The sequence below is a fragment of the Malania oleifera genome, chromosome 6, assembly GCF_029873635.1.
Source record: "Malania oleifera isolate guangnan ecotype guangnan chromosome 6, ASM2987363v1, whole genome shotgun sequence".
NCBI classification, from domain to species: Eukaryota; Viridiplantae; Streptophyta; class Magnoliopsida; order Santalales; family Ximeniaceae; genus Malania; species Malania oleifera.
Window position 1 is genome coordinate 61,578,478 of NC_080422.1, and position 25,962 is coordinate 61,604,439.

Here is a 25,962-nt window from a genome sequence, read left to right on the forward strand (position 1 = left end):
AGGTTCGGTTGGCTGTCCTCGGGTTTTCTGTGCAGACACCCTTTAGTGTTTTGACCATAACGTTTTCTTTAAAATTCCAAATTGACCATTCTTGGTATCAATAGAAATCTAAGAGAAAATTCCACAACTTTTATGTTGAACACTTCTCAAGATAAGAACGATTTGGTTAAGAAAATTGCTTCGGTCAATTGGTCGGTTGACTAACCCCTTTGTAAAAATTAATTTTTTTGCCTTCTTTTAACTTCAAAACCATTTAAAAACCTTTGTATAAGTTAGGAACTTTATGAAAAAAGGTTTTTTTTGTTATTGGAGGTTCTATAGTTAATCTAAGGTCATTTGAGTTTTAATTTAAATCACATGAACATGCATGCACATACAACCCTAAGTTACTATTACAACCAAAAATTAAAACAAAGTCTTCATGCTTTGCTCCTTTGCAATCCCATGAAATACATGGAAATATAATCATTTACATCCTTTTACGACTTCGATATGGTATCCGTCATTTGTGCATACAGAGATATACACCTGTTCAAATACTTAGTACACAAGTGAGATACTGTGGTTTGTCATAATCAAAACAGGGATCAAACTTAAAAAGTCAACATGTTTCTTGAGGAACGTTGTATTAGTTTTCTCCATTTATACTCTTCAGGAGTATGATTCCAATTTACAATATTAAATTGGGTAATAATTTACCACCTCTTCCGAAGGTTAAATATTATATCTCATATGGAGGATAAACTTTTCACCTTTTTAGGAGATCGAATTTAACATCTCTTCAGGAGGTTAAAAATACACCCTCTTCAAGAGATAAATATTTACCATCTCTTCTAAAGATTAGATGCATAACCTTTTCAGGAGGTTTATCTCTTCAGGAGATTAAATATATAGACGAGAGATTTAAATATATAGCCTCTTTAGGAGGACAATCTTACCAATTTTTTTGTGGAGATTGATATTTTTTAAACTTTAAAAGACATATTCTCTTTTGGAGAATATTGTACTCTTGTGGTGTAAAAGTTTCAAAAAATAAATTAAATAGGATTTAAAGAAATATCTCAGATACTTAGAGTCTCGCGCTGATAACGTGTTAAAAAAATGTAGGAAAATAAATAGAGATGAGACAGAAATTTTATGTGGTTCGAATATACCTACTCCATGGGCAGATGAGATAAAAAACTTCACTATCTCGGGCGAAATTGTAAGATGATTTGAAACCGACCTTGTACAAAATATCGGAACCGGCCTTGTATAAGATATCTCTGTTCTCTTTATATCTTCTATTCTTTCTATACGACTACTAATTTCAAGCATGCAAATGTGTACACAAGCATGCAAATATGTGTGTTCCAAATGAGAAGGGGAGGGTGCACTTATATATGTGTCACGACATCTCGGACCCGGCCCAGAGAACCAATATCTAGTTAAAAATGGGTTCGGCTTGCGAACTGGGAAAAATGGATGGAAATGTGTGATTTTAAAAAAAATGTGTTTTTTGTGGAAAACGACGTGTGGTGGAGTCGCCACTAACTTTTGGAAGTGCGGTTAGAACACTTGATTGCTACCCCATTAGGGGTAGAATCGGCCTGCGTTACCAGAGTCGGGATCGGAAGTATGGTTACACGAGAGGAAGATATTAGCACCCCCTACACGCCCGTTCTTACGAACGGTTCCAAATTAATAAAGAATCATCTCGAAATAAATGTAAAAAGTCTTTAAAGATTACTCCCTTTCAAAAATCAAAAGAATGAAAATACTATATAGGTATTCCCTCATAACCGGGGCAATCTAGTACTCCAAGGAGTCAATGCCCTTGGTTGCAATCATCGGGAAGGGAAATCGAAAATAGGATACAAAATACACTCCCGGGGGTTTTGAAATCTATAGGTTTTTTTTTTAAGTATAAAAAATACTACTCCGGGAGGTTTTTGAAATTTGTTCGGGATTGGAATGGTTTTTTTTTTGTGCCTAAAAAGATATTTTTTTGATTTTTCCCGAACTTTCAAAATAACACAAATAAAATCAGTTGAAATCAAAATGTGAAAATATTTTTGGAATTTTTGAAAATTTTGTGATTTTTGTGAATTTTCTGGATATAATAATAGTATACAAGCAAAATGGAGAAAACCGGGGTGAACTGGTCCAGGAATGGTGAACCGGTCAAACATTGACTAGTTTAGGGGAAAACCAGTTTAAGGTCTTGGTCGAGACCATTGATTTTTCAGGGTTTTCCAATGTTCTTCCGAATACCACAGAATTTTAGACAACCATGAAAGTCATAGCTAAAGATATGACTTTAAAATGTGTTTTTGAAAATTTTGAATGTAAGGAAATAGATCTAACTTTTGCAAAACATGTTGGAAAGTTTCTTGGAATTTCTTCAAAAATTTTCAAATATAAATAAGTTTCAAAGCCTTAAAAATTTTTGATTTTTTTTTTTTTAGAATTTTTGCGTCTTTTATGAAAAAAAAAATTTTTTTATGGGTTAAAAAGAATCTATTTAAAATAATAAAAAAATAAAATAAAATCAAATAAACCAGTAGAAGTCGGTTCGGGAAAGGGGCGGAGATGTAACATAGGGAGAGAAAGTTCATTGGTTTTACCTATCATCTTCTTCTCCTCCGGTCTTCCTTTCCTGTCTGTGAATTTGCAAGGGTTAGCCTATAGCGTCTTCCAGAGGGTGGTTCGTGAGTTCTAACTCGAGGCACTATTGAGCGCTTTCTTCAGATAGGGTGACCCGACCCGGTACGAAATAGGATCAGTCGTCTGCTTGATCTTCTAAAAGAATGAAACGTAACCTTGCTCCTTGTCCACCAAGAAAAAAAGAACGAAACTTCAAAAACTCACAATATAAGACTTCAATATTTGAAATCTTCTCCTACCATCAAGAAAAACTCCCTCCCCTTGTGCTTGGAATGAGAGGGCTCTTTATAGACTTAGCTTGGGGCAAGCATGAGAAAGAAGACACATGGGAGTGATGATGGGGGGAACAAAGTATGGGTGAAGAATGATGAAGGGAATATAGCATGGGAAGAATGAAAAAAAGGGGAAAAACATGACATGTGGTGAGTGATGATGGGGGCAACAAAGTATGGGATGAAGAATGATAAAGGGAATGTAGCATGGGAATAATGATAAAGGGGGGAAACATGACATGTGGTGAGTGATGATGGGGGGAACAAAGTATGGGATGAAGAATAATGAAGGGAATATAGTATGGGAAGAATGATAAAGGGAGAAAACATGACATGTGGTGAGTGATGATGGGGGGAACAAAGTATGAGATGAAAAATGATGAAGGGAATATAGTATGGAAAGAATGATAAAGGGAGAAAACATGACATGTGGTGGGTGATGATGGGGGGAACAAAGCATGCTTGCATTTGACAAATTAGATAAATAGTAATAATAATAATAATAATATGAGGGTCCTAGAAGCTGCGCGGAGCCCATCGAAGATTTGTGGGGCCCACGCGCAATGTGGAGTCCACAAGCCATTTGAGGGTTATAGGAACCCGGGCCAGCATGCACCGGATATAGGGATTCTAGCTAGCGTACCAGGATATGTGGGGCCCACAAGCAATGTGGGGTCCACGAGCCATTTAAGGGTTATGGGAACCCGAGCCAGTAGGCACAAGCATGCCAAAAGGAGGTAACGTGCATCGGATGTAGGAATTTGAGCTAGCGTACCAAAGGGGGTAACGTGCACCGGATGTAGGAATCTGAGCTAGCGTACCAAAGGGGGTAACGTGCACCGGAAGTAGGAATCCGAGCTAGCGTATTAGGAGAAGTGGGGCCCACAAATCGCGTGGGTCCCAATCGAGATATGTGGGGCCCATAAGCAATATGGGGTCCACGAGCCATTTAAGGGTTATAGGAACCCGAGCCAGTAGGCACAAGCATGCCAAAGGAGGTAACGTGTATCGGATGTAGGAATCCGAGCCAGCGTACTAAAGGGGGTAACGTGCACAGGATGTAGGAATCCGAGTTAGCGTACCAGAAGAAGTGGGGCCCATAAGCAATGTGGGGTCCACGAGCCATTTAAGGGTTATAGGAACCTGAGCCAGCAGACACAAGCATGGCAAAGGAGGTAACGTGCATCGGATGTAGGAATTCGAGCTAACGTACCTTAGGGGGTAACGTGTACCAAATATTGGAATCTGAGCTAGCGTACCAGGAGAAGTGGGGCCCACAAACCATGTGGGGCCCAATGGAGATATGTGAGCCCACAAGCAATGTGAGGTCCACAAAGATGTGTGGGGTCCACAAGCAGCGTGGGACCTATAAGGATGTGTGGGGTCCACAAATAGAGTGGGACCTACAAGGAAGTGTGGGGTCCACAAACAGTGTGGGAAGGTTTGCCTTGAGGTCTCCTTGAAATGGCTTGGTTAAAATTGGGGTGTCTACAGCTGCCCCTCTTTATAGGTCTTGTTGCTTTGGGATAATAGTAGGAACTCTCCTATGTTATCTATAGCAACAAACCTATAAAGATAAAAGACACCTATTTTAGCCAGGCCATACAATTGACCACGTGTCTTCTTCTGAGTAAGGTTATGTGCCAACCAGAAAAAGGGAAGATGGAGGGTGACCCGGATCAAAGACGTGGCATGATCTGGTCCGTCCTAGGAAAACATAGATTGAATGGCTCACAAGAGACTACGTAGCATATGACCGTGTATAGGAGGGCGTGCTACGTATCAGTGGCCAAGTGGTTGGTCAAATGTGACCCGGATCTAGGCATGGCACAATCCTAAACGTCCTCGGAGAACACAAAACCAATGGTGATTAGGGTGGCCACGCACACTCTTTGTGTGTGGTGGAAAATGTGCCACGTGTTGGTGGTTTGATTAGTGGGCGTGTGCGGGTGTGGATCGATGACGTGGCTCAATCCAAGCAGTCCTTGGAAAACACAGATCGTGCGGTTGAGGAGGGGTGCCACGTGTTAGTGACTGAGTAGCTGGTGTATGCGGGTGGGAATCGATGACGTGGCTCAATCCAAGCCATTCGGAAACTACAGATCGTGCGGTTGAGGAGGGGTGCCACGTGTTAGTGACTGAGTGGCTAGTGTATGCAGGTGTGGATCGATGACGTGGCTCAATCCAAGCCATCCTTGGAAAACATAGATCATGCGGTGATCAGGGTGGCCACGCAGACTTTTTGTGTGTGGCGAAAAATGAGACACGTGTTGGTGACTGAGTGGCTGGTCAAATGTAACTTGGATCAAGGCGTGGCACAATCCTAACCGTCCTTGGAAAACACAGATCATGCGACGATCAGGGTGGCCATGCAGACTCTTTGATCGAACAGATGACGGATCGCCACGTGGTTGAATCTTGCGACTCCGGGGTTTTAGATATTTAAACCTAATTTTTTTTTCTGTTCATTTCCCCGTGTTTCATTCTCTCAAATGCCCTCTCTTTCTCTTTTCTCTTTTCTCTCTTCTTTCACCCTCTCTGTTCTTCTCTTTCAATTTATGTGCTCTGCTCTTATTTGCTGCGAACCTGAAACCCTAGCCCCTCTGTAATTTCTTTCCCACTCTCGCCTACCTCCAAACTCTCTCTCTCTATACCGTTCTTTAGAGACCTTAGATCTTGGCAAACTTAAGATCCTAAACATCACATAATCCCTTAGAGGTGATCCAGCTCCGATTGGCCTCCTATTCTGTCTTCACGACCAAATCTGGAGAGATCTGGCGAAGCCCAGACGAATGATGATCACAGGGATTGCCTTGGTAGGGAAGATCAGCATAGATGTTAGGGGAGTTCTTTCGAACTCCCAAAGGAGATAAGCTCTTTCTTTCTTCCCTTTATATATATATATTTTCAATTTTGTGTATTGATTGCTAGTTTTTATTTGCATAGGAATTTAGGGCTTGAGGTATTTAAGGTTTCTAGTTTAGAAGTTAGGGTTAGGGTTTCGAACGTTAGGGTTTTAGTTGGGGTGGTGAGGTCGAGGGTGAGTCAACTCATCTTCGACTCGAGTGATTTGAGTGAATTCGAGGGATCACGAGCGAGCCACATGGGCTCTATCACGTGTTTAGGTCACGTGTGGTCTTTGGGACGGCCTTGAGTGAATTGGGCCTGAGTTTGCTTTTGAAAAATGGGCTTTGATTGAGTTTTAAAACGGGCCGACCCAATTAAGAAAGAAACAGGGCCCAAGTCATTTTTAAAACAGGTCGGCCCACTTTCCCTTTTAAAAAAATAAAGCCCGGGTCTATTAAAATGGTTGGGCTTGGATTGAGTTTTACAACCGGGCCGGCCCAACTTAGAAAGAAACAGGGCCTAAGTCATTTTTAAAACAGGCCGACCCACTTTCCCTTTAAAAAAATAAAGCCCGGGTTTATTTAAATAGTTGTGCTTTGTGCAAAACAAATTGGCCTCGGGTTCTTTTAAAACAGGTCCTAGGAATAAATGCGCCCCCCTTTTTTCTCGGTTTTAGATATTATGACCGCTTCACGTCTCTCAAAATCTATCTCGGGATTTTTCTACCGCCTTGTGAACATAACCCTCGGTTACCGCTGGGAGACTTCTCGATGCACATCGCCTCTCTCGTCTTCTTGTCAGGCACACACTTTAAGACATATACAGCATGACAATTCTTTTTATTCTATTTAAGCAGACTTCTTCTCACACTTAAACACCACAGGCAAACTCCACGAGTGACTGCAACCCATTTTTGGCCATCCTCTATTACAGAAACCGCGCCTTAACCATTTTAAAAAAAATACTCTCAATCATTTCTCATGGCAGGGGCTTCATCTTCCAAACAAATTCCTAATTTGAATGTGGCACCGGAGGTGCCAACTCTTCCTAGTGTCCTTGGCTCCTTCTAGCTCCCTCCTTAGTTTCAAAATGAAATGCTGAGGAATGAGACAATACTGGCCACGATATCTGATGCCGGTGTAGCTACCCAGGCACTCTATTATAGTGCCTAAGCAATGACCTCGACAACTCACTTAGCCCATCGTTTGTAGAAACCAAACGAAACCACGACCCTCCTTGGAAATGAAGTCTGCCTCTTATGGTAGAAATACCAAGAGAAACAATAGAAGATGAGAGACTTAAAGCAAGAAAATAAGATGCTGAAACAGGAGGTCGAAGATTTGAGAAGAATGGTAGCCGTTTACAACAACGACCTTGGGCCTAAAATAGCCGAGTTGGAGAAAAGCCGGGAGGACATCCAACGAGAGCATAAATGGCTCAAAACCATAATGCATGGAAAAGGTCAAACTTCTCATTCCTCAGCCTGAAAAGGGAAGTAGAGAATTATGAAAAGTCGTGATGTTATGTGTTTATGTTGCCATACGTGACCTGTAAATGTACACCCCCCTTTCCCTTTTTTATTTTTTTGGATTTTGGGAGAGTTTTGGTTGTAATCTCCCAGAACCGTGATTGTAACCATGGTATTTCTCCGCCATAAGCGAGGGTAATTAATAAAATTTGTGGGTTTTTTTTATTATTTATTTTTATTTTTAGATTACCTGCTTTGAGATTTAACAACCAATGCCTCAATTGATTCTTGGGATCGACTGCCATGATTTCAAATATTTCAAGACAAGAATGACTTAATCAAGGATGCAAAAGGATTATTCAAAAGTTTATTTAACCAGGCAAGTATAAATGAATGGTATTCCATTGCTATATGTATGCATGTTACTAAATTGTGATGCCTGAATGCAGGGGCATGTTGTTATATATACATGATGCCTGTTACATGATATGTCTATATGCTGCTACCTATAATGGGAATGTCTTGCATGAAATGCATGAGGATACGTGAAGTGCATGCATGAAATGTATGAGGATGCATGACCTTTCTTCTCGATCCCGGATCTTGGCCAGACTTTTAAGTTCTAGTTTGGTACGATAGTACCCGACTTCACCTTAATGGAACTCAACAACTGCCCCGGTTGCATTCATTGGCTACTAGTCTTTACTGTGTTTTAGATCCCAAAAGGGTCTCGAAATCTGCCCCAGTGTTTTCTTGTCACGGCTCTGACCATTTTCAAATTTTTATAGGAACACAAAATCTACCCCAGTGTCTGACTGTCGGTATTTTCCAGAAGATACTCAACATTTGTTATAGTGTCTGGCTGTCAGTACTTTCCTCAAAATCCGAAAGATGCTTAATTTCTGCCCCAGTGTCTGGCTGTCGGTACTTCAGATTCCAAAAGATACTCAAAATCTGCCCCAGTGTCTGGCTGTCAGTACTTTCCATGATCTTCAAAACTTAGGGATTGTTCAAGATCTATCTTGGTAGTTAATCACTAACGCTTCCAGTGATTCCCAAAACTCGAAGGAGTACTCCGAATCCGACCCAGTATTTCTTCATTACTGATGTTTGACATGCTTTAGGCTCCCCATTGGTGCCTAAACACCCTCCTGGTGTACTGGGTTCCCGATTTTTGACCTCAATAAACGAGGGATTCCTAATAATGAAAATAATCATGCATTTATGTCATTAATGTGCTGAATCAAGACGTCAATCTGTGCGAAATAGTTGTTCTATTACATTCAAAATTTATTTAGGAAAAAGATAAGTTTTATAACAGCATCTCCTGTTTTAAAAGGTATCGACATTAATTTGTGAAAACTAAAATCTCTTGTTCTTGCGAAAACTGTCCTAGTTTTAACTAGAAGGAGACAGACCCTTTTGTTACTGTAAGGTTGAATAGTGCCCTTAGGTCCGTTGTTTGCTCAAGGCTTATTTTGGTGCTTTTCTTCACGTTTCGATCTTTGGATGGTCTTTAAGACTCGGGACGAAATGTAGGCTCGGGGATTTAGGTTTTTAGAAGAATAAGGAAACCAAGGCTCAAAAACCCATCCCATGGCAACAAATCCTGCCCTAGTTTGGGGTGAGACATTTTTGCAAGAGTTTGACCAAACTCGTCCTTTTGAACAAGCTGCCTACGTACATTTTCAGGATCAGGTCATTACGTAGTTCAAACTTAATATTAAGTCTGACAAATCATTTGAGGCAACAACATATGCCAATCTGGTCAGGTCTTTTCATTCGGGTTGTTATGTAGGTTGTGGGTATTGGTTAAAGAAGAAAGGGCGCATGAGGCTCGAACTTATGAATTTTACCAAAGGGTGAATTGGCCAAAGATCACAAACGACGCATATCTCCTGCCTTTCCTGTGCTTTGATTTTCTCCTTGTTCTTTTGCATCATTTTCCATTTTTTTCTTACGGGGAATCATGCCTCCATTTATTTATTTAGGTTTCGTTCGAGATCGGTCTTTCCAAAACTACCCTAGTGTGGGGTGTGATACTTTGGCGGGTTTAAACGAAAGATTAAACATTTTTAGGCACAATAGGGGGTATCAAGGGGTGTTTTCTTTCTCTAACTTTTGGGTAGTAGAAAAATGGTCTGCCGTCATTTTGGCACTGCATTATTGCCTCGTACGATTTGTCTGACCTTTGAAAATCCCAACTCGGTTTAAATTTTAGGAAATGAATTTTTCGAAGAAGATGGTTTCAATTTTAAAGCTCAAAAAGGTTCATCAAGTGATTAAAAACATTGGGTTTTTTAAGGGAACTGGTGGTCCAAAAATGGCCATCCGTCATTTAATCGAAACAATGAGCAAAGAGGGAACACATGAAATAACATTGTGATCCATTCATTAATTTCTTTTGGAGATGTATACAACCATCAGGCATGATATTTCTTTACAGCATCAGAGTTAACAGGGTGCAATAGGTCGATTCCGTCCATATTTGCTAACAGTAAGGTGCCTCTTGAGAATGCCTTCTTTACCACGTAAGGCCCTTCATAGTTTGGTGTCCACTTGCCACGAGGGTCCGTATGAATCAGTAAAATATTTTTCAGTACTAGGTCCCCCTTCTGAAACTGTTGAGGCCACACTTTTCGGTTAAATGCTCTCATCATCCTTCTTTGGTACAATTGTACATGGGCCATGGCGGCCATCCTTTTCTCCTGGATCAAGTTTAACTGGTCATATCGGGATTGTACCCACTTTGCCTCAGCCAATTCTACTTCTTTCAGAACTCGTAGAGATGGGATCTCAACTTCTACAGGGACCACTACCTCTATTCCGTACACCAAAGAGAAGGGAGTAGCACTTGTGGAGGTTCTGGAGGTAGTCCTGTAAGCCATCAGGGCGAAGGGAAGCTTGTCATGCCAATCTCTGTAAGTTTCTGTCATCTTCTCCAAAATGTTCTTAATGTTTTTGTTGGCTGCTTCCATCGCCCCATTCATCTGTGGTCTATACGGTGCTGAATTGTGATGCTTGATCTTGAACTGATTGCATAGCTCGGTCATTACTGCGTTGTTCAGGTTCTTGGCATTATCCATGATTATTCTTTCAGGGATTCTGCACTAGCAAATCAACTCTCTTTTGATGAAACGACTTACCACATTCCGTGTGACACTGGAGTACGAGGCGGCTTCTACCCATTTAGTGAAATAATCAATTGCCACAAAGATGAAACAGTGTCTGTTACTGGCATTTGGGCTTATCGGCCCGATCACATCCATGCCCCAAGCTGAAAAGGGCCAAGGTGTGGAGAGAACATGAAGTGGGGCCTGTGGGACTTGGATTCGATCACCATAAACTTGGCACTTATGGCACTTTGGGGCGTAGTCAATGCAATCTCTCTCCATGGTCATCCAATAATACCAGCTTCTATGTATTTTTCGTGCCAATGAGTGGCCTTCAGCATGGGTACCGCAGACTCCCTCGTGAACCTCACGCATGACTTGTCGGGTCTCCTGTGCCTCTACACACCGTAGGAGGGTCATGTCATGATTTCTTTTGTACAAAACTTCAACATATAAGAAGAAACCCATGGCCAACCTTCTGATAGTCCTCTGATCATTACTGGCTACCCCTTCGGGATACTCATTTTTCTGGATGTAGGTTTTGATATCATAAAGCCACGATTTTCCGTCGGCCTCCTCTATCACCGTGCAGTGGGCAGGTTCGGGTTGTATTCTGATATGAATAGTTTCGATCTTCACCCCTTCTTCTACCTTGAATAAAGCTACCAGTGTGGCTAGTGCATCAGACATTACGTTGTTTTCTCTTGGAGTGTGAGAGAAACTGATACTGTCAAATCCTTCTATCATCTTTTGAATGTACTCTTGATATGGTACCAGCTTGGAATCGTGAGTTTCCCATTCTCTGGTTAACTGGTGGATGACCAAAGCTGAGTCTCCTCTTACTATTAGTCGCTTGACACCCCAATCTAAAGCGGTCTGCAAACCCAATATACATGCCTCGTATTTGCTATGTTGTTAGTACAAGGGAAAATGAGCTTAGCTACCATCGGATAATGTTTCCCATCTAGTGATATGGGCATCGCGCCTATCTTATGTCCCCAAACATTGACTGCCCCATCGAACAACATACTCCATTCTTCGAGGTCTTCTTCCCCTTGGGTTAGGGAGTCTGTATCTTGGTCTAGGAATTTGAACTCTATAGGTTGGTAATCCTCCACGGCTCTTTCAAGTAAGTATTCCGCAATGACACTACCCTTGATAGCTTTCCTAGTGACGTAAGAAATATCATATTCCGTTAACAACATTTGCCATCGTGCTACTCGTCTAGTTACTGCAGGCTATTCAAACACGTACTTGATTGGGTCCATTTTGGAGATCAGCCAGGTGGAGTAATACAAGGTGTATTGCCTCAGCTTGCTGACCGTCCATACCAAAGCGCAACATGTTTTTTCCAGATTAGAGTACTTAGACTCATAATCTATGAACTTCTTACTAAGGTAATAAATGACCTTTTCTTTCCTCCCGGTCTCATCATGCTGGCCTAATACGCAACCCATGGAGTTTTCTAAAATCACCAGGTACAAGATTAAAGCCCTTCCGGGCACTGGTGGCACTAGTACTGGGGGATTCAAAAGGTACTCCTTTATTTTTTTAAAGGCCACTTGGCACTCTTCGTTCCACTTTTCTGGGTTGTTCTTTCTCAGCAGCTTGAAGATGGGTTCGCAGGTGGCGGTTAATTGAGATATGAACCGAGCAATGTAATTAAGCCTACCCAAAAAGCTTCGCACCTCCTTTTCGAACTTTGGGTTGGGCATCTCTTGATTGGCTTCGACCTTGTCAGGATCTACCTCAATCCCTTTCTCACTCACTATAAACCCCAATAGCTTCGCGAACGTAGCACAGAAGGTACATTTTTTGGGGTTTAACACTCAATTGGCACTTTTGGAGCCTCTCGAACAATTTTTCCAAGTTTAACGCATGGTATTTCTCATTTCGTGACTTAACGATCATGTCATCGACATAAACCTCAACCTCTTTGTGCATTAAGTAATGAAAAAGGGTTACCATAGCCCTCTGGTAAGTGGCTCCAGCATTTTTTAGTATGAATGACATGACTTTATAGCAGAAATTCCCCCATAATGTGATGAATGTTGTTTTTTCTTTGTCCTCAGGTGTCATCCTGATCTGGTTGTATCCCGAGAATCCGTCCATGAATGAAAACAAAGCATGCCCTGCGGTATTGTCCACTAGCACATCAATGTGTGGGAGAGGGAAGTTGTCCTTAGGGCTTGCTTTATTTAGATCCCGGTAGTCGACACAAACTCGTACTTTACCGTTCTTCTTGATTATTAGGACAACGTTGGCCATCCATTCAGGGTACTAGGCTACCTCTAAGAATCCTGCCTCAAGCTATTTCTGTACCTCCTCCTTTATCTTGAGTAACATCTTCGGCCGCATTCTCCTCAGTTTCTGCTTTACTGGCTTTGAATCCGGGTGAAGTGGGATCTTGTGGGTTACTAAATCTGTGTCTAAACCTGGCATGTCTTGGTACGACTAGGCAAACACGTCCCGATATTCTCTTTGTAATTCAATCATTTTTTCCTTTTCTCCACCCTTTAGTAGTGCCCCGATTTTCACTTGCTTGGGTTCTTCCTCGGTTCCAAGATTAATCACGATGGTGGGATCGCAACTGGTCAAGGTTGGTTTTTCATCGGATTTTAACATTCTTTCCATTTCAGGGGATAAGTTTATTTCTTGATCTTCAACTTTGGTTTCATGGATTAGATTTTCAAAGTTAATGTCAATTACTTGGCGAGGGATTCTGGTGTTGTTATTTTCTTTATTCTTGCATGAAATTAACAAACAAATTTTGACAGTTGATTTCCAAGATGCACATAAATGACAAGGAATGCATAATTTATTTTATGATGATGATATCTGGTAAATCAAAAGAATTTCAGTTCTGAAGTTGTACTCCTGGTTGGAGATGGCGGATCCACTTTGCAGAAGTGCTTGAGGGGACTTCAGCATCCAATACTGATATACTCAGTTGCCGCAATTTTGCCTCCAGGTTGGATTGACTGTTTTTTACGAAGGTCTGGCTGATGGACGGGACGTAAAGTCCTTCCTTGGAGCTTGTTTCATTGGTGATTCTTTCCACCCTCCGCATTTTCTTCTCCTCAGCTTTCTTCCTTCGGTCTGCCGCCGTAGGTATGTAGCCAAGGCTATATCTGTCTTTCACTTCCTTAAGCATTAATGGCTTTCGGATCCCTTGTAGGTATTTTTTGAGCCCTTTTTCTAGATGGTACCCATGTCTGATCATTTCGGACGCCATCATATGCACTGCGGCGGAGATCTGAGGGCATGGGATTGGAGATCCTTCTGCTATAGTTGTGACATTTATGATCTCGAAGGCTCGGAACGAGTCCTCCAATGCCTCTTCCGCAGCTTCCACGTAAGAAGTGGAAGTGGGCTTTGTTATCATAACGTTGGTTTCACCATATACATAGACCAACTGGTTCCCTACTACAAACTTTAGCCTCTGGTGTAGGGAAGATGCGACCGCCCCAGTGTTATGGATCCATGGCCTTCCCAATAAGCAGTTGTAGGAAGGTGTGATGTCCATTACCTGAAATGTGACGTTGAAGATGACTGGCTCAATCAGTATGGGAATTTCAATTGCCCCTACAGACTCCTTACGGGTTTCGTCGAAAGCCCTCACTGCCAAATTGTTCTGCTTGACATACGAAGGGTCTACCGGCAATTTCTGAAGAGTGGTCATTGGAAAAACATTGAGGGATGACCCGTTATCGACTAACACCCTAGCTATCATATGGTCCTTGCATTTGACCGATATGTGCAGTGCCTGGTTATGCCCTCTTCCTTCCAATGAGATTTCTTCATCACTGAAGGTAATGTAGTTGGTCGCAGACAAGCCTCCGATTACATGGCTGAATTTTTCTACACTAATGTCTTGAGGTATATACGCCTGATTAAGCAGTTTCAGCAGTGCTTCTCTATGAACCTCTAAGTTTAAAAGCAGAGACAAGATAGATATATGTGCTGGCATGTTTTTTAATTGGTCAACCACACTATATTCGCTATGTTTGATAAACTTCAGAAATTCTTCAACCTCCTGCGGTTGAACTGGCCTTTTAGTGCTTCTACTTGATTCATCAATTTGTTTTGTATCCAGCTTTCCAGACTGAGCTGGTGCATATACTCTATCATTACGGGTTACACCTGCGATATTGCCTGTATCTTCCATGCCTCGGGCTTGGCAATTGTACTTCCATGGCACCGCCTTGTCATTCTGATAACGGAACGGTCGAGGTACTGAGATAACCAAACAGGTTGGGGTCTTGTGGACATAGCTGGACTTTTTGGCCAAGGGTATGAAAGGTTGGTGTGGGCATGGGGGATGTTCTTGTTCTTTATCTCCGAGAGTCAAAACTTCCCCATCCTTTTGAATCGAGCCGACTTCTATGGACTTGTCATCCAACATTTTGCATAGGATCATCTTAAAGGTTTTGCAGCCCTGAACAGTCTTTCTCAAAGAACTTTGGCATTCGCACCGTGCTCCTTTGGGACGGGTGGCCTCTGATTCTATTAGGCCCTCCTTCCTGAGCTCCTGGTATACCCAATCCAAAGCCAAACTATCTAGGTTGGCTTCTTGTGCCTTTTTGAGTTCTACCCCGACCATACCAATCTCGTCTCCCTCATGATTGGGTAAAAGGTTTCCCTGAATGCCCGTTGGCTTGTCATCAAAGGCCAACCACCCTGCATCCTTCAATGATTGAACTTTACATTTGAAAGCCCAGCATTGGTCAATGGAGTGGCCCGAAGAGTTTGCGTGGTATGCACAGTGGGTATTGAGATCAAACCATCGTGGTGGGAGATTGGTGACGAGAATGGCTAGTATGGTCATCACTATTCCTCTCTCACATAGTTGAGGAAACAAGTCGGCATAGGGCATTGGGATCGGGTCAATCCTTCTAGCATTCCTTGGTGCATCCCTTTCTCGAACTTGATTATTTGTCGATGTTGGTCTTAGTCGGGGGGTTGCAAACTGGGGCCTCGGGCTCATATGCAATGTCTAGTTTACTACTGGTTCCATGTAGAAATTTCTCCTAGGTTGTTGACTTTGGCTTCTTTGCCTTAGGCTCTTTATAGACCCCTGTATCATTTGGGTCTCTTCTTCCTTTTTACCTTTGACCCACTTCTTACTTGGGTCGTTATCGGTATTGCTAGTCTTTATCCGTCCATCTTTGACGTCGGCTTCCACTCTGGCCCTTGCTGCCACAATGTACATGAAGTTATGAGGGGTGGAGCCTACCAGGTGTAAACAGTAGGGATCTTTTAATGTCCCTACAAACATCGATATTGCCTCACGATCGCCAACAAGAGGATCCACTTGAGTGGCCGCGTCTCTCCAACAGTGTGCATACTCCCTGAAAGTCTCTGTTGGCTTTTTCTCTATTTCAGAAAGAGACATCCTGTCCGGAGCCATTTCCAAGATATGGCAATATTGTGCTTCAAAGGCATCGGCCAAGTCTCCCCACGTACGGATCTGGGCCTTGTTCAGCTAGACATACCATCTAGCCGCTGTCCTGGTACGACTGCTTCGGAAGCAATGCATCATCAACTTCTCATTATCGACATAGGCTGCCATCAACTGACAATACATCCGGAGATGGGTTCGAGGGCATGTGGTCCCGTCAAACTTCTTGAAATCTGGCATTTTAAACTTTGGAGGAAGGACTACATTAGGCACCAAGCAGTAATCTGAGCGTCTGGCGGTACTGGCAGCCTGAGTCCCTTCTATGGCCTTTAGCCGCTCTTCCAGCTCGTCACAATGGTATTCCATCGCAGTCTTGCTTGTCCCTACACCCACAACTGTTGATGAGGGTATCCCCATTCCTGTCACTGCTGGGATAAAAGGCGGCGTGCCATGCGGCGGTTTCTTCGAGGTGAATGGGGGTGGACCGAAAGATTGCCCATGAATCGGAAAAACCGGGTAGGTGGATAGGGTTATTTTCTTCTTCATGATCCTGATCTTGGACTGTCTTCTTTTTGTTTAGAAGTAGGTCTAATATCCTCTTCATCTGATTGTTCAGCTCTTCCTGCCCCTGCTCGATCCCCAGAAAACGGCTCTCTAACTGTTCTGCCATGGCCTTAGCTTTTCCGCGGGTGTTGTACGGGTGCGTATTTGCCTTAATCTTGCTGGATCTTAGTCACGTCCGACTTGTTTTCGTGTCCTTATTCATGAAAAACCCGCATCCTTTAGAACAAATGCATGTAATGGATGTTTATAAGTATGTATGAAAAAAGGTACAATCATGCAGTCCTATGTGCTTTAGCCAAGGTTCTAAAAAAATCCTTATCATTTCATTTCAAATTTTCATACAATTTTTAGTGAGAAACACAGAAAATTTCTACCTTGTCTACACAGATGTCAGATTCTGATTTCCTGGTCCGCTCCCGACGAGGCAGCTTCAATCTTCTGGGGTTGGTTTTGACTTTGTGAGTGTCGCACTGTCCACCTTCTATTTCAATGCTTTGTACTGGGCTTCCTAGTAGTTGGCCTTGTTTACACAAGGCTCCAGTTTTCAAGCACTTTGATGAAGTGGTATCTCTGTTTGTCATACCGCTTTTCTAGGTCTTGTATGTATTAAGATTTTTCTTCAATTTCTGCTTTTGAATCTCTCAGTTGTTGGACCTTTTGATCAAGCACCTATTGAAGTCTTTGCTTCTCCTTTTTCAAAACCACTGATGCCTTCTTTGACGGTGAGCTCTGAATCTTCGGTCGCTTGCTTGGCTCAGGTTGAGGATCTACCGAACCTTATTTTGGCAACTGTTCTCTGGAGGTCATTCTTTCAGATGGAAACGTAGTTTCTCTCGGCCGTTTCTTGTCTGTCAGAGTTTTTCCCTCGCATGGGACTCGAGGGTTCACCCTGTCACGTTTCCATAGCTCATAACTCTCCTGGACTCCCGAGTTCTGACCAGTTGCTTCGACTATGTGCCCATGCGTCCATGATACAAAAAACTCCTGGATCTTCCTTTGGCTATCGTCATCCTCATATGTGAACCGAGCGTTTGCCAGTCCATGGGTCATGGGTATGAACTGTATTGCGCCTACTTGCCTTTGGAACATAAGCGGTGTGTAGGATATTCCACCCCAGGGACCTAGCAGTGGGACCCAAGGAAGGCTTCCGCATCTGTATATCACTTTGGGCTGGTCGATCCATGGTGCCTGCCATACAATCCCCTTGCTGACTAGATTCTGTAGTCTATATTTCCATTCGGTCCTGTTGGCGTGTTCCTCCCAACGAGCTACCTCGAACTCTACTAAAGGTATTTTGATCGTTGAGAAAGAAGCGCGAAATAATCCTTGGATGCATGGCAACTGGCTCATCATCCACACATAAAGCAATGGCACACAGCAAGCTAATCGAGCACGTCTCCTGGTCTGGCATCTGTTAAGAGATCGAAATGTTTCAACCAGAATGCCATAGAATGGATTCGCTCCTTCCCTTACTTGTGCTATGAAGGCAATGGTGGCACGATCGATGATTCCTAGTTCCTTCGGGAAGATAAGCAGGCCGTAGATGGCTAATTCCAGAAGATGCAGCTGGGCTTCTTCCTTCCCCTCCTTCTTCATCAACTCTTTCAGGTGTTCCCAAGTGACCTTTGAGTCTCCCAGATTTTGGACCTTAACCTCGGTGGCCCTAAACGAATCCTTGATGATAGATGTTTGAACGAGCACATACGTTCTGTAGGGCGTCGATAGTTTAGCCAAATGCAATAGTGAAATGTATTCCTTTATGGTGGGAGCAAGGTCTACCCCATCCAGAGTAAAGCAGCAATACGACGGATTCCAGAATTCCACTAATGCTTCAATCATGTGGGAGTCTACGGAAACATGCAACAAAAAGTCGATGTGTCCGTACGTCTGAGAGAATGTCAATCGTCCCTAAGGCGTCCACCCCTTCCAAATGTCTCTTAGCTCCTTTAGGGAATTGGATTGAGAGTTGATGTCAACTCTGTCTGGTATTTCAAGCACTGATTCCTTACTCGTGCTGTCACCCCTCTTCTTTTGCTGACTTTCGGAGTATAGTTGCACCACTGGTTTGGTTTCATGATGGACTACTGTGCTCTCCATGAGTCAGATTTTAAATGGAACTTGGCCAAGCAGATGGGAGTGCCTAGTATGAAATGCAAGATGTTAGTAATCATGCAACATGTTTTAAATCTCAAGTTATAATCATATAAGGTCATAAGGAGAAGGATGAAGCCTCTGTCCCGACCTCGGGGTAAGTATGTACATAAGGTCCTTTGAAGCTCTACCCTAGGCAAGAGATTATGGACAATAATGTGTGGTTAAGCTCTAACCCCTATTTGAAAAAGGTCCCCAGATTGAAACTTTATCCTCCCTCATAGAGGTCCAGAAAAAGCTCGCACTGAGCGAAGTGGTTCGCGGGTCCCCATAGGCCATGCCACATGAGAACTGGCACTATTACAGTCCTTTCTAATCCTAGCTGGGAAAGCCTGGGTATAGAGCTGTGAGAGTGTGTGAGTTTAACCATTTCAACCTACACGCCCTACCCCACATCCATCCATTATTCATAAGACATGCTTAATAAAATAGCAAGGGAAACAAAACATCATGCTTATCCAAGGTACTGCTAATCACATGCTTAGCAAAAACAAACAGAACCAAACACATGCTTATTCACGTATCAAAGCAAGCAAGGTATTTACAATTATTCATGTATATGCAACCAAATTTGTACAAAAATGAAAGGGAGTAATCAAAAAGGCTTATTTAGATTTGAGATCGGGATAATTCTCAATTAATCATTGGCTTAACTCTCAATGGTCCCCAGTGGAGTCACCAAGCTGTCGCGATATCCCAGACCCGGCCTAGAGAACCAATCTGTATTTAAAAATGGGTTTGGCTTGTGAACTGGGAAAAATGGATGGAAATGTGTGATTTTAAAAAAAATGTGATTTTTGTGGAAAACGATGTGTGGTGGAGTCGCCACTAACCTTTGGAAGTGCGGTTAGAACACTTGGTTGCTACCCCATTAGGGGTAGAATCGGCCTGCGTTACCAGAGTCGGGTTCGGGAGTATGGTTACATGAGGGGAAGGTATTAGCACCCCCTACACGCTTGTTCTTACGAACGGTACCAAATTAATAAAGAATCATCCCGAAATAAATGTAATAAGTATTTAAAGATTACTCGCTTTCAAAAATCGAAAGAATGAAAATACTATATAGGTAGTCCCTCATAACCGGGGCAATCTAGTACTCCGAAGAGTCAATGCCCTTGGTTGCAATCATCGGGAAGGGAAATCGAAAATAGGATACAAAATACGCTCCCGGGGGTTTTGAAATCTATAGGTTTTTTTTAAGTACAAAAATACTATTCCGGGAGGCTTTTGAAATTTGTTCGGGATTGGAATGATTTTTTTTTTGTGCCTAAAAAGATATTTTTGTGATTTTTCCTAAGTGTGAAAATGATTTTTGTGATTTTTCCCGAACTTTCAAAATAACACAAATAAAATCAATTGAAATCAAAATGTGAAAATATTTTTGGAATTTTTGAAAATTTTGTGATTTTTATGAATTTAATGGATATAATAATAGTATACAAGTGAAATTGAGAAAACCGGGGTGAACTGGTCAAACGTTGACTAGTTTGGGGGAAAACCAGTTTAAGGTCTTGGTCGAGACCATTGATTTTTCGGGGTTTTCCAATGTTCTTTCGAATACAACAGAATTTTAGACAACAACCATGAAAGTCATAGTTTTAAAGATATGACTTTAAAATGTATTTTTGAAAATTTTAAATGTAAGGAAACAGATCTAACCTTTGCAAAACATGTTGGAAAGTTTCTTGGATTTTCTTCAAAAATTTTCAAATGTAAATAAGTTTCAAAGCCTCAAAAATTTTTGAATGTTTTTTGAGAATTTTTCTGAATTTTTGCATCTTTCATGAAATTTTTTTTTTATGGGTTAAAAAGAAGCTATTTAAAATAATAAAAAAAAGAAATAAAATCAAATAAACCAGCAGAAGCTGGTTCGAGAAAGGGGCGGAGATGTAACATAAGAAGAGAAAGTTCATTGGTTTTACCTATCGTCTTCTTCTCCTCCGGTCTTCCTTTCCTGTCTGTGAATCTGTAAGGGTTAGCCTACAGTGTCTTCCCGAGGGTGGTTCGTGAGTTCTAACTCGTGGCACTATGGAGCGCTTTCTTCAGATAGGGTGACCTGACCCAGTACGAAACAGGATCAGTCGTCCGCTTGATCTTCTAAAAGAATGAAACGTAACCTCGCTCCTTATCCACCAAGCAAAAAAGAATGAAACTTCACAAACTCACAATATAAGACTTCAATATTTGAAATCTTCTCCTACCATCAAGAAAAACTCCCTCCCCTTGTGCTTGGAATGAGAGGGCTATTTATAGACTTAGTTTGGGGCAAACATGGGAAAGAAGACATAGGGGAGTGATGATGGAGGAAACAAAGTATGGGGTGAAGAATAATGAAGGGAATATAGCATGGGAAGAATGAAAAATGAGGGGAAAACATGACATGTGGTGAGTGATGATGGGGGGAATAAGGTATGGGATGAAGAATGATGAAGGGAATATAGCATGGGAAGAATGATAAAGGGGGGAAACATGACATGTGGTGAGTGATGATGGCAGGAACAAAGTATGAGATGAAGAATGATGAAGGGAATATAGTATGAGAAGAATAATAAAGGGAGAAAACATGACATGTGGTGAGTGATGATGGAGGAAACAAAGTATGGGATGAATAATGATGAAGGGAATATAACATGGGAAGAATGATAAAGGGAGAAAACATGACATGTGGTGAGTGATGATGGGGGAAACAATGTATGGGATGAAGAATGATGAAGGGACTATAGTATGAGAAGAATGATAAAGGTAGAAAACATGACATGTGATGGGTGATGATGGGGGGAACAAAGCATGCTTGCATTTGACAAATTAGATAAATAATAATAATAATAATAATAATAATAATAATAATAATAATATGAGGGTCCTAGAAGCTGTGCGGAGCGCATCGAAGATGTGTGGGGCCCACGCGCCATGTGGGGTCCACAAGTCGTTTGAGAGTTACAAGAACCCGGACCAGCATGCACCGGATATAGGGATCCGAGCTAGCTTACCAGGAGATGTGGGGCCCAGAAATTGTGTGGGGCTCGAAGGAGATATATGGGGCCCACAAGCAATGTGGGGACCACAAAGATGTGTGGGGTTCACAAGTAGCATGGGACCTATAAGGATGTGTGGGGTCCACAAATAGAGTGGGACCTATAAGGAAGTGTGGGGTCCACAAACAGTGTGGGAAGGTTTGCCATGAGGTCTCCTTGAAAAGGCTTGGTTAAAATTGGGGTGTTTACAATATGACAATAAGGATAGCTAAGCATCTATTGGAGTGAATAACGAAGGGGTGGAAGATGGGGTGACTTTCATATTTTTCATAATGTTATAAGTATTATTTGGATTTCCACTATCACTATAAGTATTTTAAGAATATGTATTATTATCATATAAATAACAATATTATATTAAAAAAATTAGTATATTATATTACATAAAAATAATATATAATTATTGAATTATGTTAATATTTTCTAGTTAGAATTTGCAATTAGTTTTTTTATATTACTTATTAAAATTAACTAATATATTATCTAGTTAGAAATTAATTAATGTTTTTAAATAACACTTGTCACAAATATTTAAAATGTTTCCCAATTAAAAAAGAATTCATAGTTAATTGAAATTTTAATTACTATATAAATATTTATATACGTTTTTAACTAAAATAAAGTCAATATTTATGTTAACGAAATTTTTAACTTTTAAAAATATTTATATTTAATAAATTTCAATGAAAAAATTAATGTTTATGTTAAATTAGTATTTTAATCAATATTATAAATATTTTTTATTAAATAAAATAATATATGATTATTATTTTCTAATATAATTAATATTATTATTAATTTAAATTTCAAATATTATTTGTTTAATAATATTATTATTATTATGTTTCGTTAATTATTAATAAATAAAATAATCATCATGGTTATAAATTGTTTAAATTTATAATTTTATTACCTATTAATAATTGCTACTTATAAGTCGTTAAAAAATAATCTCGAATTACTTCTCAAAAAGTATTTATTTTGTATTTAGAAAAGTAATTTTGGAAAATTATTTATCTGGTGAAAACAAACATCACTTTTTGTACAAGTTTTTATTTTAAGTACTTTTTATAATAAGTATTTTTAAAAATAGTTACTGTTAGCACCAAGTAGCCTATGAGTGAGCTTAATACACATGGGAGAATACCAACTTGACCCAAAAACTTAAGGCTATTGGGTCTTGGGCTCAACCATGTATATAAGCACCTATCATCCAATCTAATTTTCCAATGTGGGACAAACTTACAAGTGGAATTTTCAACAATCTCCCCCTCACTTGTGAGTTCCAACCGCTCTTCCTTGAACGGAAACCATTTCCCTTATGTGAGTAAGCCCAATTCCCCAATAGTTGCTCAAGTGGGCCTTACTACTGGTGCCTTACGTGCATCGGATTGCATTCCATGTGCTTCCAAACCAATTCTATCTCCCACGTCTTGACCCTATTCGAATCCATCCCAGACCTAGATGATCCTTATTGGTGTCAGGAGAATTAGTTTCATGTTTCAACTTTTATGATGTTGCTAACCCAGAGTTACGAACCGTCGGCTCTGATACCATTTGTCAACACCAAGGAGCCCATGGGTGGATTTGATACACATGAGTGAACACTAACTTGACCCAAAAGTTTAAGCCTATTGGGTTTTGGGTCCAACTATGTATACAAGCACCTATCATCCACTCTAATTTTCCAATGTGGGACAAGCTTACAAGTGGAATTCTCAATAATTACAAACAAGGTTTAGAGTGTCTTTTTTAAAAATAATAATAATAATAGTATTATTTTTAAAATAATTTTTACCATATTTATTTTTAATTTAAATAATAAAAAATGGATAAGTTAATTTGATATATAAAATAACTATAGGAGTGCATTAGTTGATTTTATATAGCAACAGTAAGGGTATGTTAAAAAATCAAAAGATCGTGCCAAATTTGAAGAACCCCACTAGTAATATCTATACTATTTTATTTAAAATATGATGCTATACTTATGGTCAATGGGTGTTGAGGCTCTTGCACAATATATTTTTTATTTTTATTTTTTATCTTATAAGATCATTTTTTTTTTTACAATTATTCATTTATAATTCATAAACTATAATATCAATTTAAACATAGCATTTTAAAATAAAAAAATAAAAAAAAATAAAACATAGCATTTTAAAACCTAAAAAAATCAACTTCTCACTACATTAGATTTCCTTAAGGACTTTCCTCTCTCTCTCTCTCTCTCTCTCACACACACACACACACACACACACACACACACACACACACACACATACACACACAATTCTAAAACACTCCCCCAAATTCAAATTTAGACCTTATTTAGCAACAGATTAAATGGGTGCAATACTTAAAAAGACATGCTGCTTTAAACCTTTGCATATATGAATCAATTTTATTTCATTGCTATTGGTTACTAAATTAATTATATTGAATCCTATTAGACAACTATATTGTTTATGCAATCTTTATGCACCTTGAAGGGCAAGGTGCAGGTTGTAATCAAGCAAGGAACCCTAAGGAGATTAATGATCCAAATAAGAAAGAAAAAGCAAAGAAAAAGTTGAACAAGATCTAACCATGTTGGACTAGTAGTTTTGAAATTTGTATAACTAGGCAAAGGAAAAAGATGGATATTATGATTGTTAAAACTATGGTGATGGTTGACTAAGATTAGGTATAAATAGCTACATAACAAAGTGTTAAAAGACCTGTTTAGGTATTTACACAATGTAAACATCGCACTATTACTTTGACCCTTACTCCATTTTATTATATACATTTTTTGACCAAATACAAGATAACTGAGCTAAATTATCTGAGTTTTCAAGATACAAAGGAGAAATGTGAAAAACTTTTCACAGGTGGTCAATTAGCTACTAATGGGCAGTCCATTGGCCCCTTATCCACGGGTTTCAATTCACACACATGCAAAATAATTGGCACCAACGAACAAGTGGCCGACCAGTCCCTTAAGGGCGGTCGGTTGGTCTAGGTAGTTTTTGAAAAAATAAAAGTTATATGATTAGTTGGTTCCTCAATGCTTACAATGTCTCCTAACCATTGAAAGATGTCCTTGAATGGTCAAAACAATGGTAACCACCTTGTTTAGTAGAAGGTAGTTAAGTTGGTTTAAATTTGAATTTTGAAATTCAAATTCATTGGCTTTTTCCCTCCGATGTATATATAAATAGACCAATCCTAGGGCCGTTTTCTACATGAAAATAGTGAGAAAGGTGGTCAGGGACAAGTTCTAACCAAAGAGAATATTCGTTGATTCATTCTTCCACCTATCCTTCCATGCATACTACTTCCTTTTCTACTTTTCTCTTATGTTGGCCCAAGTGGCAACCTAAGAGAAGGGAAGGGTGAATTGAGTTTAATAAAAAATAAAGTTCTTGATTATAAAATTTAAAACAAATTAAAAAAATTGAAAAACCATAAAAATATAAAACAATTGAATTAAAGAGATTAAGGAAGAGGGATGCAAACACTTTATAATTGTTCGGCTATCTCGCATACGTCCACTCTATCAAGGATAACCACCTTAAGGTTCAACTACTCCCCTTGCATTAATGATGACTAAGTCACCAATTACACATCTTATTTATATAGAAACAAAGCAACCAATTATATCCCTTGTTTTATACTAAAACATGGAAACCAAAAACAAGAATGATTACAACAAAAATTTCCTCACAAGGAAGGATTTATAATATAAACCATGAAACAAAACTCTCAAAGAAATAAGAAAGAGATGACATAAAAGTTTTTGATGTTTCTCTCAAAATGAGCAAGTTTTAAGCACAAGAATGATTTGAAAGAGAATAAAGAGTCTGGGCATTTGGAAATTCAATATAAATATGTTCTCTAATGTTCCTTGAACTTTAGAGGGCATATATATAGATTTGGAGTCAAACTTGCTTTTTCTACCCATTAGAATCAAAATCAGTTCTTTGTTCAAATTGGTTGAGTTGGGTCATAGTTTTATCAACTAGTGCTAACCATTAGTGAGAAAAACTGACCGTTGAAGTGCTTGAAAATCAAGACTAGTTGAACACTAAAGCTTTTTTCCTAGGCTAGTAGACTACTCGAGCTTCCTGCCTAGGTTGGCCGACTTGCCACTAGGGGTGGTTGACGGCTAGGGAAATTCTTCTTGGACTAGTTGACCACCCCTTCTGGTTGGTCAACCATCCTAGCAAGACAACTTAGAACAATCTCACAATTTTGTTTGTCCCTCCCCCCCCCCTCCCTAGTTAAATTGCTTTTATGCCATGACTTTCATATTTTTAAAGATATACAAGATATAACGCTATATAATTTGAGAGAAAACGATGCAAAAAATAAAGTCCTCAAATCTTCTCTCAATTCTTCAACTCTAATAGCTTGAATTTTTATTAAAAAACAACCTAAACACAAAGTCATTAGTATAGAATAGTATGTTATCATGTGTTGA

General features: G+C 40.1%; 3 protein-coding genes across 3 annotated transcripts; all 3 read right to left on the reverse strand.

Moving 5' to 3' along the window:
- Nucleotides 1-13,203: 13,203 nt before the first annotated feature.
- Nucleotides 13,204-15,174, reverse strand: LOC131158617 (uncharacterized). Its single transcript, XM_058113482.1, has one exon. The coding sequence runs from the start codon at nt 15,172-15,174 to the stop codon at nt 13,204-13,206; it is 1,971 nt and encodes a 656-aa protein (XP_057969465.1).
- Nucleotides 15,175-15,342: 168 nt separating this feature from the next.
- LOC131158618 (uncharacterized) lies at nt 15,343-16,293 on the reverse strand. The gene is made up of 2 exons (XM_058113483.1): nt 15,842-16,293; nt 15,343-15,742 (listed from the first exon to the last, which is right to left on the reverse strand). Exons 1-2 carry the CDS (start codon nt 16,291-16,293, stop codon nt 15,343-15,345), a joined length of 852 nt encoding a protein of 283 aa, XP_057969466.1.
- Nucleotides 16,294-17,088: 795 nt separating this feature from the next.
- Nucleotides 17,089-18,150, reverse strand: LOC131158619 (uncharacterized). Its single transcript, XM_058113484.1, has one exon. The coding sequence runs from the start codon at nt 18,148-18,150 to the stop codon at nt 17,089-17,091; it is 1,062 nt and encodes a 353-aa protein (XP_057969467.1).
- Nucleotides 18,151-25,962: the final 7,812 nt, after the last annotated feature.